Consider the following 19,305-nt stretch of genomic DNA (forward strand, 5'->3'; position numbering starts at 1 on the left):
TAGAGAACCACTGAAAAGAATGCAACCAAACATGGCATGAATGTTCCTAATGAGGTGCTGATCAAGTGTTGTTACTTTGTAGCCGAAACATCATCCAAAATGGCTGCCAGCAGGGGACTTAGTTTAACATAAGATCCTATGGGAAATACATACAAATGCTTCTTTTAGAGGAGCACTGAATGGAATGAAACCAAATATGGCATAAATGTTCTTGTGAGGTGCTGATGAAGTGTTGCTACTTTGTTGCCGATTTACTGTTCAAGATGGCCACTAGGTTTTTTTTTATTAAATTACGGGGCCAATATTAAACCAAATTTGGCCTCAATCATTATTAGGGTATCTGTGTTATGATTTTAATCTATTTTTACATGATTTCCAAAACCAAAGTAGAATCAGGTGAGCGACACAGGCTCTTGAGGGCCTCTAGTTAATTTATGTTGATTATTGTCATTGAGGGATGAGATCTCACAAAACATGTATAGTTTGTTCTTATGTTGTGCTGTTACACCACTCTCCCAGGTTAGGGGAGTGTTGAACACTCACAAACATGTTTAACCCCGCCACATTCTTTATGTGTCTATCCACAGTCAGGAGCCTGTTACAGTAGTTCAGTGATTGTCGTTGGTTCATGTCTGTCATATTTGTTTTTCGTTAATTGTTTTGTTATAAATTAGGCCGATAGTTTTCTCAATTGAAATGTTTCATATTTTTCATGTCGGGGCCTTTTATAGCCAACTATACGGTATTGGGTTTTCTCACTGTTGAACCATACGGTTGCCTATAATTGCTTACATCCACTTTATTTGAACTTTGGTGGATAGTTGTCTCATTGGCAATCATACCTCATCTCCTAATTTTTATATTAACCACGGCGCATTTTTTGCGCCTGTCCAAAGTCAGGAACCTCTGGCCTTTGTTAGTCTTGTATACTTTTTTTTTTATTATTTTGGTTAATTTATATGTTTCGAAGTTTTGTGTGACGTCCATTTTCGCTGAACTAGTATACATTATTGTAAGCTTGTATGTTTTTTTTTTATTATTTTGGTTAATTTATATGTTTCGAAGTTTTGTGTGACGTCCATTTTCGCTGAACTAGTATACATTACTGTAAACTGAAGCCCGCCTCAGGGTGCGGGATTTTCTCGCTGTGTTGGTGGCCTTGGGCTGTTTTCTGATCTTTGGTCGGGTTGTTGTCTCTTTGACGCATTCCTCGTTTCCATTCTCAATTTTATTTCCTTGTGTAGAAAATGGTGGATTAAACCTGGTTTTATAGCTAGTTAAACCTCTCACTTGTATGACAGTCGCATATAATTCCATTATATTGACAACAGTGTGTGAGCAAAACAAACAGACATAATAGGTAAAAATGTCAAAAATTGGGGTACAGCAGTCAACGGTGTGTTATATTAACAAAAATATATTAAAAAATCTTGATCACTATAAAAACAAATAACTATTTCAACAATGGAAAGCAAAGTGGCATATAGACACTCTATAGACAAAGTACATAAGCAAAAATGAAAGACGAGAATACAAAAATGACCATAGTACAATAACAAAATTGCGGGATGTATAAATACCGAGTCACGCCAAAAGTATTTTATCAAAGATGGACTAAAAAGAACAAGTAGAGGTATAACGCGTATATAATTAAGATGAAAAACAACATCAGTACATAGCATCTATACTTCTAGACCATCATGTATTATTTTTGAAGTTGATACGGAATATTTATCAACAAGGTCTTGGTATCTATCGAAGAACTTTTTTAAGAAAAGGACGAGGCGTTCTTTGACATCACCCTGGTTCATCAACTTTCTGCTCAGACAATAGTGACGTTTTATAAAGTCTGAGTAGCAGCTGCAAGCTCTTGCAAAACGAATGAGCTTGAAAATGCATATCCCATATGCAGGGGAAGTTGGTATATTGCTGCTAAGGTGGGGGGATTTATAATTTCAAAATTAAAATCGTCTCGTTTGTCATAGATTCTGTTACTGAGACGACCGCTTATGATAATTTCGAGGTAAAGTCTAAAAAAGAGGCCGAGAAGCCGTGTCTGTTGTTTATTTAATTTCTTGTTCTGGAGGATATATTAATGGAACCCAATCAGAAAAAAATTGGATTGTTTACGGAAATAACAAGTCATCATCAATATATCTGAATGTGAAGTTAAAGGATCTGGCTTCCTTGATCTTCTTGTTTTTGATAAGTGTCCGAAGGGATTCCGACTCGAATGAAAATAAGGAGAGGTTGACAAGGAAAGGCACACAGTTCGTTCCCATAGAAATGCCGACAATTTGTTGAAAAAGTCTACATCTAATGGACAATTCCTTTGTAGAACATGCAGATGAACCGGCAATGTACCGTTGTTTGTACGGAATTTTGTGAAGTTTAGGTATCCAATACAAACACGGTAAGTCCTCAGATTTGCTGTACAATGTAATGTTCATTGAAGCCACGAAGGACTTACCGATTAGCCAAAATCTTATCCTTGTCAAATGATAAGGTTTTGTATGTGGGATTACCTGAGTGCTCATTCATTCCTAATTCTTTTACAAGACACTCGTAGTAGTACGATTTACATACAAAACAATATTATTTAAAGCTTTGTCCGCAGGAACAACATATTTATCGTGAAGAGATGATAGACATTTCACAGCTTCTTTGTCTCTAAAAACGGACTTTGGACGATCATTCACACAGTTTTTCAACTTATGAATTCGACGTTTAATTTGAGACCTGATTGTTTTGACCCATTCTGATAAAGTGTCTAGTTCAACTTCTTCTCGTTTAGCCCATGCTCTGGTGTAGTCATCAATGATATCCATAATTATTTTGAAGTTAGGTTTCCAATTGATGTGCTGAGGTTTTCTGAACTTAGGACAATGATATATCACCTTTCGGAGATGTCCATGTTGAATTATGTTTAGATCCCCAGTAATAACATGGTCAGAGGGGCTGAATATATAAGGCGAGAGGGAACAGTCACATGTCAGAGGGTTTTTTAGGTATTCTTCTAAATTAAGGTCCTGCAATGCTTGCTTATAGTTAAATACTTTAGGTGCAATGGTTTTGGTGTAACTGTAGGATACAATAGGAACAGACTGATTTGAAATATAAAGTGCAATTTTAGATTCTACCTCTTTTTGATGAAGACCGTTGCTGATGTTGATAGCATCAATTCCTTTATTGGAAAAATTGTTCTTCCTGGATGAAAGTGGGAAATTGGATAACTGAAAGAAAAGGTCAGTTGGATTCGGGCCGAAATTTTACCTTTTTTAAAACAAACAACTTACATACCATAAATGTAAAGAGCATGACACTTTCCCTACATAAGGCATCGGTAAATGATTATAGTACACATTTTTGATCGGATATGGTAGGCCATTTATATATCTAGCACAGCCAATCGGGTGTCCCTTGAGAGGCCACTTGAAGGGTGAGAGTCAGACCACTCAGTCAAAGAAACTGGGTCCAATTCTATACACCGCAAGTAGCCTTGTGTTTGCATAATGAAAAATATCTTAGATCACTAAATCAGCTGATATTGATCAACTTCTTTAAATTTACATAGTTTCCCCAACTATGTTTTGAATGTTTTAGCAATCGAAAAATCAACCAATAAAATTTACATTCCAATATCTACCGCTGTGTTTCCGAGTTAAATTATATACAGCAATATGTCATAAAGATTGCTCAAGGTATGCTTGTTTACAAAATTCCAATACTGTAGTTGTACTAAATTGCAAATTTCCTTTCAGTCCGAAGTTCCATTTTTTAGTAGAAATTTACACCACGCTTGATCAAGTGATTCATAGCAGATAATAAATGTAAAGCTTCTCCATTAAAAGGGGGTCTCATTGGTGTGTTCTGATCCCGGGTCCCGCTTATTGTTTTGTCAGAACCCCGTATCCCGCTTATCATTGTAATAGCGCTTGTAATGTCACGTGTCCGTTTCCCGTTTTCACGCAAAATAATTTGACGTTTCACGTGTCACGCTTACAAAAAATCGGCCAATCCCGCATCAAGCTTATTCCCCAATGAGACCCACTTAAAATATCAAAATACGAACGACTCAAAATTTAAAGAGATTTGTGCGTTAAACTCACAAATTAAATATGAAAAATATGCTGAAGCTGATTCTACGTATTTGCCCACATTATCTAATTGACCTGGGGCCTCACTGGCCGAATGGTCTAAGTTGTCCAACTACTGTATCATTAGCCAGTCAACACTGAGGTTGGGAGTTCGAATCCCGCACTGGCCAGGTGCACTCGACTCCCAATCTTAATTGACTAGGATTGTTAGTTTTCCCACCGAAGGGTGGTGGTTCTCTTCGGGCACTCCGGCTTCCTCCACCAATAAAAACTGACCGCCACGAAATATCACAATAGTGTGGAAAGTGGCGTTAAACACCAATCAATCATTCAATCAATCTAATTGAACTACTGGCCCTTCCGGAACACCTGAGTTCAATCTGGTTTGCGTTGAGATCGTCATGCGCAATCAATAATTTTCTGTGTAGTGTTTTGTGGTCTGTTGTTTTTCTGTTTTGACATGGATGTTGTCTGTATTTCTTCTACTGATGGTTCTGATTTGTATCTTCTCCTTTTTAGTATGAATAGTTAGTGTCTTTATTCACATAGAGACCCTGTATGAAAAATGTAACATTTCGGTACAATTTCTTTTTTTCAAAATCTTGAACTTCATATTTGTGATAGTTAGAATTAATAAGATTCCCGAATTAAATTATCTATTTAGATTCATTAAACAATAAGATAAACATATTGATTTAGTTGATAGCAGTACATTATCCAAGAATACATCCAAAGCCTGAACAGGAATGATCTAAAGTTATTTCAACATGGTAACATCCTAACTGCTCTCCTGTATCTTTATTTACAAGTTTTGCATCAACTTTGTAGTCTCCCTGTGGAAATAATAAAATTAAAAAGGAATGGTAAATATATTAATCTTATTTACAAGAAGAATCAAATATGTACACTGATATCTTCCAATGAGGACGTAACCAATCTATATTTACAATGCCATTTATTTTTAGCGAATTTCGTCATATATGTTAATTTGTTAACTAGTGTGTGTCAACAACCATACTTGAATGCAAAGTTTGATCTAATATAGTATATATTATTGGTCAAATCTCATTTCATTATTTTGCAATCTTTCATTTCACAGTTACATATAATTATATAAATAATTTAAATATGCTGTTGTCGGACATTGCACTGCAACCAAACTACAAACCCACCGCATTTGCCTTTTTAAAAATCAATATTCTAAATTATCGACAGCAAAATGTCATAAAAAGAAGAAGCAAATTCAAAAGGAACTGTTACACTTAAAATTCAAAAGTCTTTAAGTCTGCAAATACTATATTGATAAATGAGACTGCGCAACACAAACCCCAAAAATCAGTGGTTCTAAAGGGTAAGCAGACCCTGCTTTACATTGGGCACCCGTTGTGTTGCTCATAATGATAAGTCTTATTCGGAGAGATCACAATCAAGGGAAATAGGACTTTATAACGCATTTAGAGCATGTCAATGATTATCTGTGGCGTATGTAGATTTTCACTAAAAGTCAACCAAATCATGATAGTTTCCGTACAACTTTTGATGAGGACGACTTTAACAGTACCACTAGAAGCTTTTTATTGAACATGTTGAGGAAAAAAAAATCAAAGGAAAAAATAAATATTTCAATTGATAATAAACTTTAACTCGTTCCGAACAACATTCATAACATGGTAAAGAAAAGGGCTTCAATAGATATGTCAGAATATAACAGGTCGTGAGAGTGAATTACATGTACATGATAGCAAATATTAATAGCATTAATTTTAAACTCACCGATATCAGATCGGAAACTATGCTTGATATTTTTGGAATTTGTATTACGACTGGTTTAAGCGTGTATGTTCCAGCTTGTATTGGGCATGTGCAGGAGAATTTCTGTGCTGTCAGATCAGGAGGACATGATGCTTTCCCGTTGCTAACGAAATTTGAAGCCAACAAGCTGCAGAAATCATACGTGCTACAAGTAAACACCATGATACGGTATTAGTATTTAATATTCATAATCATGTGTTTTGTTTTGGGGTCCTTCAATTCTGTATTCTTTAATTTTTTCAGCCATTTATAAATTGTATATTCTTTTTATTTTATTACCCCCATTATTTTCTATTCTTTTGTTTTTGTTTGTTTATTTTTGTCTAGTCTGTTTTTAGCCATGTATTCTGTACTTTTTGCTCATTATTCTCTATTCTGTAAACCCCATCCAGACCCTCATATTGTTTATATATATATATATATACATATACAACTCGTCTAAACATCAGCCCAACAATGTTAGATCTGTAAATTTGCTTTCGCAAATTTTTTGTTCTTCCCTCGCCTGGATTCGAACTCATGCTACTGAGATATCGTGACACCTAATCGCCTGCACTGTATCCGACGCGCTAGACCACACGATCACCTAGGCTTCACATAATAAAGCTTTCGGTGGCCGGGTGTTACCTTTCCTCGTCAGTTTTAATCTAGCGTTGTAATACAGTACATGATATATAAGGCATGACGATGGAATTGTTACAGATCAGCTGAAATATCTATTGTAAAGGATCCTACAAATTAATGCAAGATACAGTCACAGAAATAATTATATTTATATATATATATATTAGTGGATTCTATAGACGTCCTACCAATAGTTGGTACAGAAATGTGTTTTCACGTTAGACATGTCCTAAATTGATTTATCAATATTTTCAAAATGAAACAATTGCTTAACAGATTTATAAACTTCTAGTTTTATACAAACTTAAAACCAATCAAATATTTTCTGTAACAAAACAATTATACCAAAATTATATATACAACCTACCAACTTCCAACGTTAAATACACAAGGGACACGGATCCAGAGAAAAAGTTCCTTCTTATGAATGCTGACGTCAAGTTGAATGTTACCGGATATATTTTTGCCAAGTTCAAGTTGACCGGAAACTGTCAGGTTACCAGGTACTTTTGGCGGGTATGGGCTCAAGCTCGCAGAACTGACATGCAGCACGTGCTGGTTCTTGTCTGATAAAACAAAACGTGGTTATCAGCAATGTGGTGTGAAGATAGTTTACGTATGATATTTATTCATTTTTTAATTATTCATCTTTGTTTATATATATGTATATATATATATGGTGTTTCCGTCATCTGTTTTAAACTTAAAGTGCAATTGTAATTTTTTTTGAGATGAAAAATCACCAAAAGTGGACGCTCGATAATTTGATTTTAAACAATGAAAAATCTCTTTTGTTTATAGACATTCAAAAAGAAAGTTACTAAAACTGGCTGCAAACTTGAGTCAGGTTTCTTACTTCAGTTATAAATCTAGGTGGAATTTTGTATAATTTATAGTGATATATGATTTTACGTTCCACCCATATTGTTCTTATTCTGAAGTATGTCGTTTGTTTTTCGTTCATTATTTTTTGGTAGAAATCAGGCCGTTGATTTTATTTGTTTTTTTAATGTTTTTCACATTTTGTCATACCAGACATTTTCATCCTTTGGTCTGGTCACTGGTGAATAGTTGTCTCTTTAGCAATCAAACCACATCATTCTCCCTATTTATATATCTATACAACTATTCGGAATGTATTTAGCATTTTGTAGGGTAAAAAACAAAATTATCTCAATAAAACTTTTTGTAATGTACTGAAAACTGTTGAGTTCCGCTCAAGATTTTAAAACTTACTGCAGTCTGTGTATACTAGTTCACCAGCAAAACATTCAATGACCATCATGAACAAGATGCAACAAAGTCTCTTCATGTCCACTTTCAATCAAAATATAATCAAATACAAGGCTACCACTATATGAACAGCATCGTTTTAATTTAGTTTGGAAATTGTTTAGCGGCTCGATAAAAACTGAACCTGAAAAGTGCAAATGTTAACTGGTTAATAGTACTACTGAGGTGACTTACACAAATATGCTGTACAGTTGAAAAAAAAAATATTCTTAATTTGAATCGTTAAGAATGAAAAACTAGTTCAATCTTCAAAGCGTCTCTGTTGTACATGTACATACTATTCACCCTGAAAACATTGTTGCGTTCGTTAAAGATTGGTTGATCACCAAAATGTAAATTATTATCAATATTAGCAGAGATATGGCTTGCGTGTTGCATTGTTGTGTTACGTATTGGATTAAATTTTATGTACGCGAAGTCAATCTCATGCATTGTTTCAGGTAAGGGGAACGGTTTGATGCCAGTCTCATGCATTGTTTCAGGTTGGGGGGCGGTTTGATGCCAGTCTCATGCATTGTTTCAGGTTAGGGGGCGGTTTGATGCCAGTCTCATGCATTGTTTCAGGTTAGGGGGACGGTTTGATGCCAGTCTCATGCATTGTTTCAGGTTAGGGGGCGGTTTGATGCCAGTCTCATGCATTGTTTCAGGTTAGGGGGACGGTTTGATGCCAGTCTCATGCATTGTTTCAGGTTAGGGGGACGGTTTGATGCCAGTCTCATGCATTGTTTCAGGTTAGGGGGACGGTTTGATGCCAGCAAACAATTTTAACCTCGCACCATTCTGTATGTGCCTGTCCCAAGTCAGAAGCCTGCAACCTGTGGTTGTTTTGTGTTGCTGTTTGTTATAATTTTGTTTTCGTTTATTGTTTTGTACCTAAATGCGGTGATCTATAGTTGCTTACCACAAGCACTTGTTTCTATCCATAGGAAGGTCGACTATCCATATATATGGATAGTCGACCTTCCCATGGATAGAAACAAGTGCCTGTGTTGCTAACTTCTAAGTCATTTGATCACTGGTGGAAAGTTCTCTTATTGGCAAATACCACATCTTCTTGTTTTTTTTTGTAACGCGTGGAAGCAATCACATTTTAAATTCTCACTTCTGATACTGTTATTGACACTGTGCATAATATTCATTAATTAGGTGCAAACTCTATGTATTAGTCATGTTGTATCTGTAGGTCTCTGTAGGTTACAACGTGGATGAGTTGCATAAATACGGTGTCACAAATAATGTTTCCTCAAAGTGCTTCCTTTTTGTGTCGGTGCCATGTCTTGAAAAGGGTGTAATGGCATTGGTTAGTAACCACAGAAATCTAGTAGATATTGGGATGATTTTTATTTACAACAAAACCCTATTGTTATCTAGTGGACACATAACCGTGTAGAACGCCACATGTGGGGTGTTGGCTATGATTGATACGGAGTGCGGTTTCGAAGCAAAAAAAAAAACAAAAAAAAAACAGGTAAGTACGTTTAAATATCAAATTTTATTTTTTGAGAATTGTTATCACCAAATAATGTGTTGCATGGAAGGTATCGACCCATACTCTATTTCCAGCGAACAGAAGCAGACGTTCCTAGTGCTCTGTTTTCTCGAACACCCGTCCTCAGTTTTCCACGGGGTGAATTCGTGAGGCATGTAATGATATTATTAGTTACATAGTGTGCTAGTGACCTAATGCGATATATATGGGATCAGTAAATTCCATATAGGGTGAGAGCGAAGCTCGAATCCCCATATGGCATTTTCTGACCCCATATATATCGTATCAGGTCACTAGCACACTGTGTAACGAATTTATCTTACCGACTATCTTAACATGTGGTATTTAGACTAGTGGCCTATCAAAGTGATCAAATCTTCAATAATTAGTTTTAACAAGGACGTATACGATATGTCAATATTGCAATTTGATGTACAAATATAAATGAACACATATGGTGTTATTTTGGAGTTAGTTTGCGTGCGTTATTAACTTTCTCTCTATAGCTATATACTGAGTTTATTGCATAATGTTACCGGGTATTTTTCCCATATAGCTAAATAAATTCGTAAGAGCCCTCTAATATTTATTCTGTAAATATATATATGTACAATGATAGTTACAAATAGTATAAATATACTATTAAACAAAAGTAATCAAGAATGTTATTATCGAAAATATTAGAACCGAACCTTAAAACTAAGACTTAAACTAAGAAATAGAAAAGACAAACCATAAATAAATAGCTAATGGCGAAACCCATCCACAGGTTACAACACCTATATACAGGAATACAGGTATGAAAAGATAATACAGCTAAGAAGGGGTTTTATTACGGTAACTAGAAAGCATGCAGGTAAAAGGGTGTGTTTGATTTGCTTGATATCTCAGAGGACAGACAATGTTTTCACTCGTCAATATTGTTCATTAGCGTTTTGATTTTCTTAACATATTTAAAGTTATTATTTGGAAGAAGATCACTTGTAGATATGTACCTATCATTTTTTCAGACGAGCGTATCAAGGATTGACCTCTCGAGATAATGCTGACATAAAAATGTGAAAAGTTGCCTTCAAAGTCTATAGAATTATACAACTGACCTTTTTTAAAATCATTTTACAGTTTATATACAGTTTTATACATTGTTTCACTCCTGACTATACATGCTATTTAAATTTTCTTAAAAAAACACACACACAAAAGTTTTCATTATTGCAACCAATAAACCAACATTACTATTACAATGCCGCAAACAAATTTGGTATTAGACGATAGGCAATAAACACATTATAGTGCATGCTTTAGAGAGAAAGTTTATATATATATACATTCTTTAAATCCGACAATTTTTTCAGTTCAGATTTTAAAATCGATAGTGATTCTTTTTTTTTCGTATGGATAAATTTATTGTTTTGCTTTGTGTATAAGTGACACCTAACATCCACGCATTCCAACATTTATCTAAATCCCGAATGCAAACAAATCTTATTCGGAAGATTCCATATACATAGTGTTTAATTGTTATTATATTACAATATAATGATAAAAAAGATACTAGTATTACTAGACTTGTAATAGCCTACATCAATCCTAAACTAAATTAGTATTTCGGTGGTTTTTGTATTAAATACTCAAGATAAATGTATTACATTTATGAATGGGTTTAAGCATTGTAAGCACGCCATCCTCAGGGATTCACCTATAATATTATTTCAATTTTGTCGATGTTAATAAATCGGCTATACTTTCATGCTTTTTATTAGCTATTATATATATATATATATTGGTTTGATCGAGAATATTTCTTTGCCAACCTCATCATGTTTGAGTAGATCCCAATGTTTAGTGGTGCATAGTTTAAATTTGTGAATGCATAGATTGAATTTCGTTGCCAATACTAAATTTAAGGAATTTCCTTTGTGTATGTTTGACCCTTTTTCTGATTAAATCAGATCTATCACTTGATAATGCCTCATAGATGTACCAAAGATCAGAAAACAGCCCAAGGCCACCAATAGGTCTTCAACGCAGCGAGAAAATTCCGCACCCGGAGGCGTGATTCAGCTGGTCCCTAAACAATAATGATATTATTTTTTCTGTTCAGATTTTAATATAAGCGTGCTATGAAAATACAGGTGCTTCTACATGGAAAACGCAATTCAAACAATTAAAACAAAAGAAATATTTATTGTATAGGTTATAATCAGGTTTCACTAAAAGTTCATAACAATGCTAAGTATCAGTTGGTCTACCATATGTTATGGAAGTATACTTAACAAAAATACACTTGTAGTAATATATATACATGTATACAGCATATCATTAATTTTCTCTTGTTATGCATTATGTTTAATTTACATTATTTGTCATGTTGTATAAATGTCATGTATGTTGTACACTTGGATTACGCAATATCATATTTATTATTTATATATATAGTGCTTTATCTAATAAAATATTTGATTTGATTTGAAATAATCCATTGAACATATGTAAAACTGACTTGAAATTTCGTAAAATATAGTGCTGTGTTGCAAAAAAGCAGAACGATTTCTTCCAAGCAGAGCAAAGTGCTTGACGTTAGCTAATTGAAAAGCGCGAAACTTCATTAGGACGTGACGCGAACACCATTATGGCGTGATGTGATGTGTCATATAAATAACGTTATTTTTTTGAAAAAATAAACATCTTGGCTTTACATCTGAGTAAATCTTCAATTAAGCAAGATAACATGCTGCTATATAAGATGATTGAATAACAATATACTGTTTATGTTATTTTGTACTGAAATTGACCCGGCCGTTTCTGGACAGTGTTATGGAATTTGTCTCCGCACTAAGAGGGTTAATTGGTATTAAGAACCTACTTCAATTGGTCTATACAAAACACATGCCAACAATAACAACTTGTTAGCTTTAAATGTGTTTTATGAATTTATTTCAATCGTTCATCATCAGTTTCTTCGTCTGTTGAAACCTTTCAGATTTTTCCTCAACACCGTGTTGTTTTTATAAAGAGACGTAACACCACTACTAACCGTGTATTGAAATAGAAGCCTCGCCTACTAACACCATATGAAATATACACGGTCTCCACGTGGTTGCTTTTAACAAATCATATTCCTAGAAATGTATAGGAGGTAAGATAAATACTGTTATGCTACATATGATTACAACACGAATAACTATATTAGATTCTCCATTATGCCTAAAAGTTTCTTTTACGTAACGTTGAAAATATTAATGAAAATCAAGAATAGGCCTACATTGATTCCAGTTAGGCCAAAAAAAATAATACATGTGTTTCCGCTAACCCTACCTACCCTAATGTTTAGTGCCTACCATAACACTTTTTATGCCATTTTGGAACAAGCACTGTTAAAGTCAAACTGATTCCGTAGTAGTAACCAACTAAAAAATGTTTGTAAAATTAAATGATATTGCCCACCTACCTACCCTATTTTTTTCAGCACGTTAGCGGAAACACATGTATAATTTTTTTGGCCTTAGCATTGTCCTGTAATTATTTATACAGTCTGCGTTTGCCAATACAATTGTTGGTTCGTATATTGATAAATTTGAATTTTTTGTTTATTTTGAATTAGAATTGAGATAACTGAGTAGTATTTTAAGTTTTGCTTACTTACTTTTTTGTAACTTAGCTTTACCATTTTTACAGCCGATGACCGTGAGGGAATTCCGGTGTTATGTTGCCGCAGACATTTCTACCCACGTGACTTGCGTTTTTGACTGATAACCGAACGTATGTCGTATAATTACGCGGATATCATCGAGTGCAAAATAACATTCCTTATCGCTTGTTATAATATCAACTTCATCAATAATAAATATTGATAAAAATAATTTTCAAGAACATAGATAAATGATATGAAAATGTTTTGTCGTGAGAAATATATATATCAATAACAAATCAAGAATACCGAAAATTTGTGTTAACGCATGCGGAAGAATATCTCAAGAACGTTTTGTAACAAACGCGGGAAAATATGAATGCCTACTCAAATCCAATCTATGAGAAGAACGAATTATTACAGAAGAGTGTCCACCATGCACTTGCACTTGCACTGCACTATCATTAGAATAGTAGAATAGAATGATATACAAATGGATGAAAATTATATATGACTGTTATACAAATATTAATATAATATATAACAATAAACCAGACTGAGAGTATACTGATAACAAATGATTACATCACTACAATAGAATAGTTATAACGGTGAGGTTGAATTCCTTGTCACTTATTCATCATCCACACAGGAACTTGTCTCAGAAAAAAATATATCATGCTATGTTCATTCTATGTTCCTTAACCTAACTTTCAGGTATAGAGATGTGATTTTTTTGTGAGACAAGTGCTTGTGACCATCCACCAGAACTTGCGGTCATCCGATGTTCAGTACTTCAGTACTTTGATTTCTCTTTTTCGTTTTGTCTTTGGTTGATTGTATAATGAGCAATAAATCGTATGTAATTGCATCGTTTAGAGATGGAACATTAAAAAAATCAAGAGAATCATTAATAGCAATTGGTGCAAGTTTAAAAGAACCGATCAGTCCAACCTTTCTCTTAAGCTATGTAACGGAATGTTTTTCCTATTCACTGGTTTTACAGCGTTGATGTTATCATAAAGGTACTTATAAATTTGACAATTCACATATATATATCCTTGATCTACTAGTCTTAACATCTACTTATGACATAGATACAAAGTCATCTAGTACTACACTGTATAGTCATGATAGTACAGTAATCTTAACAGTACTATGAATCAGTTGTTATTGGTATGATTCTGACTTGAATAATATTTCAAACGATACCTGAACAAACTAGGAGTTCTAAATTTTGAAGTATTTTTAAAAGTCGTTCCAAAAAGCAAACTGACATATGTCCAGATGTTTACTTCATTGGTTCAAAAATAGGTCAAATGATAAACAAAACATTAATGATGAGCAGTAGATCTTTATTCGATTTTCTGTCCAGAAATTATACTTTTCTATCAAAAATTGGAGGGACAAGCGCCCTCTTTACCATTACCTGAATTTCCCACTAGTCTGGTTAAATTGTGTCTAGGCCTCATACTTCAGTAGTTAAAATATCATGACGCATTTGTTACACCTCAATATTAATTAAAAAGACAACATCGAGTTCATATACAATATTTATATATTGCAAACATGTAACCAACTTTTCAAATCGAGCAACAACCTTAAAACTGACCAGAATATACATTAAATCTGTCTTTATCTTTGAATGTTAAATATATTAAAATAATCAGAAACTTTGAGTGTTCTACAGTGGCAACTTTATGGCCATAGATAAATAGCACTAATTAATTGCGACAGTTCTATAGAGTTCATTCAGATGCTAAGAAAATATAGATATTTAACTGTTAACAGGTGTCACAGTTAAAATTCTTGTAATGTCTATTACACAAATAATATTAAAATTAGCCTTTTAACAGCATTACGTAATAAGATCATGTTCTTGATTAAGTTGATTTTCTATTCATACTGAATACAAATCTTCTTTTCGATGGGTCAATAGCTTTGAATTCAGACCAGAATAAAGTTTGTTTTGTAAAAATACAACCATTCATACTAAAATTCTAAATATTAACAATCTAAACTATATAAAATAATACATAAAACAGGTAACAGGAAATAACAAACATATATATATAGATTTTGTTCATTGAAATCTAAAACGTGAGAGGCCAAAATAACATCACCGTCAAAAAAGGAAAATTAGCAATGGAGAACGAGAAATCGTCTCTTTGTCATTCATTTTTGTTTCTTTTTTCCATGTGAAATATATAGAATTTGTAAGATCTAGAAAAGGACAAATATAGGAAGTTCCCTTGAGTAAATTTTTGCAGTATAATTAGAGAATGTTTGATCAATTAGAGAAATCACTTATATGATATTTAGATAGATCCTTCCAGAGTTTGGCCATAACTGTGGTTCATGGCAATACAGGAACTTGACTGTCTTCTATTAAAGGGGCGCAATTTGTGCCAATATGAATATCTACAACCTGTCGATGGACTTTACTGCAGAAGCGCACACGAAACGGTTTGCGAGTACTTGAAGTGTGTACTGTGCGGCCGACAAAGCATCAAACAATATGGTAGTATTACACGGAAGTTTATTAAAATGAAACTAAAAATTCTTTTTCATCCAAGGTTGTGACTCCAAAGAGAGTCAGATAGCAAACTATCACGTCACTACTAGATCTCAGCTTAAGGTCTCCTCTGAACATTTGAAAGTCCTTACTATGTATTGGTTAACTAAACTACACAAACAAAAAACTTCCAATATAATTTCATCTCAGCTTCTAGTTAGTGCTTTACTTCTTATCTTACTTAAATTAGAATTAAAGATCTTGTTATTAACTTTTATAATAAAGCATATATAATTATGAAACATAAGAAATTAGTTATCTTTATAGTGTGAAAAACTCTTTGAATGTTTTAGATATATGTGCTTTTTATGGTCCTTTCAATTTTGGTTGACAGTTATGACTTTTCGACACTCTACACTACACTTCCACGTAATGTTATCAAACATACGTTTTCTTATTAAATTGAAGGGTCCTTTGAAACACAGATTTAAAATTTATCTGCCGCGAACCTTTTAAAGCTTCATATGTAAAGAAAACGGTAATTATGCTAGACAAACTTACTGGAACTGTGATGAACAATCAACATTGTAAATATTCTCCTGTACAACATCAATGTACGCTTCTACAGGAAAGTAGATTATAAGGTAGACACAATTTTTGGTTGATATAATAAAAAAAAAAAGAAAAACTATAATAATTACAGATTATATCGCGGCTGGAAATTCAAACTTTAATTTAAATTTGTAAAAACATTTATTTAATCACGACAAAATTCAGATATTGTTCAGGAAGCGTCCAAATTCAGCCGTTTCCAGCCGAATTTGCCCCGATTATCCTGTTCTCAATCCGATTCTAATTCGATTTGTATCTTTCGCATGGTAAAAAACGACCGAATATGTCCCGACAGCGTCCCGATTCTGCCGTATGCGATCCGACAGAGATCAGACAGTGACCAGACAGTTACCCGACGCGGTCGGAAGATATTCGTTAGAAAACCGTTTCATGTGATAGTCCCATACTATAAAAAAAATCGCCATATTCGGGATGATCAGGTATTACCGAAACGCAATCCTAGCACAATCTGATGTACCGCATTGCAAACGGCTTTGCCGGGACTCCGTCGTATCGTGTTCTGTAATTGTCCGGACTCCGACGTGGGTATTATTGCCGAATCTCGTATTAATAACGGGACTGTTCCGGAACAAAGACGGTTCGCATTCGGCAAGATCTGGATGCAATCTGGACTCAATCGGCAAAAAAACAGCAATGACAAATTTCTCCAGATCATGACCGTTCCCCAGGACACCGTCCAGAAAACACAGAACATTGTTACGATTTTGATCCGATGCAGCAGAATCTGTCACGAAATAGTCACGATTGTAATCCGACTAGACAAAATCGACTGAGTTTCCCCGAATGTTACGGGACGCACCTATAACTGTCGGGGGTGTTCGGCCGATCTCTCCGGACCATTCCCGATCCGTAGCCTCGGAATCTGTTACGAACGTATACGACTGCGTTCAGACAATGATAGGACATTCCAGATCATTGAGGATAGTAATCCGACCTTTTCACTTTTCGTGTCTTAGCGCTGTCTGATCACAAACGGGAGCCATAATCGGCACTGTGTGAACGCCGCATTGCCATGCGTATAAATTTATATATATATAACCAACGCGGTCGCTCCTCATACAATGTATTTATTTCAATTCACCTTGTTTTTAGGAATTCTATAAATTGCATAGACTACAACCAATCCTTTTGTCTCAGTTGTGTACTTTAATAGTACAAATTGAAAATAGTCACTGGATACCTTTTCTCGGACTTGACCATATTTCCACCTTTCGTTTCATATATATCAGGTACGTGTTATTCAAGGAACACGTGTTGCTCACATGGAAATTTAATTTGACGTGTTTAAATCTATTCGTGCTATATCATAATTTTGCGGTACATACAATCGAAAAATATATTTATTTTGTAATAAATTTATATTTACAACTGCATGGAGAATCGGGAGAACAGACGGATGCATATATATGATGGGTCTTGTTTTCAGTCTCAAATACACAAGTTAGATCGACTTTGAACAAATAATACTGTCATCAAATACAACTTAGAAAAATTATTTCATACAAAATAAATATTTAAACTATACTTACATCAATGTTAAAGACATTACATTATTTTTTATCCAATACACATATTTGTGTATACAAAAGACATATAATCACCTCAAGCTGTTACACAGACTGTTAACATTAGTTATGAACTTGTTGTGGGTTAAATTATAAAACATAATTCATATTAATTAAGAAACATAACTGACTTCACCATGTTGACAACGGCCTCTTTTCTTGTAATCATTTAAGTAACTGATTCAATTTAGGTACAACGGGTTTTTTAACAAAAGAGAGGCGAAAGATACCAGAGGGACATTGAAACTCATAGTAAGTAAAAAATAAACTGACAACGTCATGGCTAAAAAGAAAGACCAACAGACAAACAATAGTACACAAAACACAACATAGAAAACTAAAGACTGAGCAACACAAACTCCACCAAAAACTGGGGGTGATCTCAGGTGCTCCGAAAGGGTAAGCAGATCCTGCTCCACATGTGGCACCCGTCGTGTTGCTCATGTTAGTACAAACCCGGTTATAAGTCTAGTTCGGTAGGTCACATTCTAGAAAAGGGGACGGGATTGTCACATTAGGAACATATCTGCTATCATTTGTGAAACGGATATTCCATAACGGTCAACCAAATCGTGATGGCGTCCGTAAAACTTACGATGGGATGATTTCAACTTCACCACTTGGAAATCTTGGTTGAATAGCTTCCTTGTGAGCAGCAACCCTCTATCAAGGAAATCATGATAGGAAACACAAGCCCTGGAATATCGTATCAACTAGGAGATATATACTCCGTATGCATGCACTGCTGGAATGTTGCTACATAGAAATGGAAAGTTCACAATTGGGGAAACTGAAATCATCTCTTTTGTCGTAAAATTTTGTTTTCAACCGACCCTCATTGTCAATTTCTAGATATAAGTCAAGATACGAGGCAGACTTAACTGTATCTGTTGTATCCTTTATCTCAAGTTCGATGGGATAGATGCGTTCTACATGGTCAATCAAGAAATCTAACAAGGTACTCATAAGAAACTGAACTGCTAATCTATCTAAATTATATTTTGTAGTGCTGATATTTTTTTTGTCCACCATGCGACGCTTTGCAGAGGACAAAGAAATACCGGGCGTCCGTCCGTCCGTCTGTCCGGTCTTGTTAGCGCTCTCACTTGTACAATTCTTGCCCGATTTTTATAAAACTTATATCATAGGTTTATATCAGCAATTTATCGGACAAGTTCGAAAATCAGTGCCGATCAATTATTTTTAAAAGAGGTGTGCTCTTTTGAAATATTAAATGTACGGAAAATTGCATTGTAAGTGCTCTCATGTGTACAATGTTTGCCAGATTTTTATAAAATGTATATCAAACTAAAGGTTATTAATACAATGTATAAGCAATGTCTCTGACAAGTTCGAAAATCAGTGCAAATCAAATATTTTTAAAAGTGTTATGCCCCTTTGAAATATTAATTATATTGGAAATTACATTGTAAATCATCTCTTCGTAAATTTTACGGACGCCATCACGAGTTTGTTGACCGTTATTGAATATCCGTTTCGCAGATGACAACGGATATGTTCCAATTGTCGTAAATACAATCCCGGCCCCTTTCTTCCGGAATGTGATGAGATCACCCGAGTTTTTGGTGGAGTTCGTGTTGCTCAGTCTTAAGAAGTTTTCTATGTTGTGTTTTGTGTACTATTGT

The 19,305-nt window shown here is 34.4% G+C and overlaps 1 protein-coding gene across 2 annotated transcripts; it reads right to left on the reverse strand.

Moving 5' to 3' along the window:
* Window positions 1-4,736: 4,736 nt before the first annotated feature.
* LOC127724845 (ganglioside GM2 activator-like) lies at window positions 4,737-17,731 on the reverse strand. Of its 2 annotated transcripts, none has more exons than XM_052231859.1 (5): window positions 17,624-17,731; window positions 7,770-7,950; window positions 6,901-7,099; window positions 5,871-6,054; window positions 4,737-4,930 (listed from the first exon to the last, which is right to left on the reverse strand). In XM_052231859.1, the coding sequence occupies exons 2-5, from the start codon at window positions 7,843-7,845 to the stop codon at window positions 4,811-4,813; spliced, it is 579 nt and encodes a 192-aa protein (XP_052087819.1). In that variant the 5' UTR covers window positions 7,846-7,950; window positions 17,624-17,731; the 3' UTR covers window positions 4,737-4,810. The 2 variants fall into 2 exon arrangements, with proteins under 2 accessions (XP_052087819.1, XP_052087818.1); XM_052231858.1 differs by lacking the exon at window positions 17,624-17,731 and adding an exon at window positions 10,049-10,158.
* Between the last annotated feature and the right edge of the window lie 1,574 nt (window positions 17,732-19,305).

Source organism: Mytilus californianus, unplaced genomic scaffold, assembly GCF_021869535.1.
Source record: "Mytilus californianus isolate M0D057914Y unplaced genomic scaffold, xbMytCali1.0.p SCAF_14, whole genome shotgun sequence".
Taxonomy (NCBI): Eukaryota; Metazoa; Mollusca; class Bivalvia; order Mytilida; family Mytilidae; genus Mytilus; species Mytilus californianus.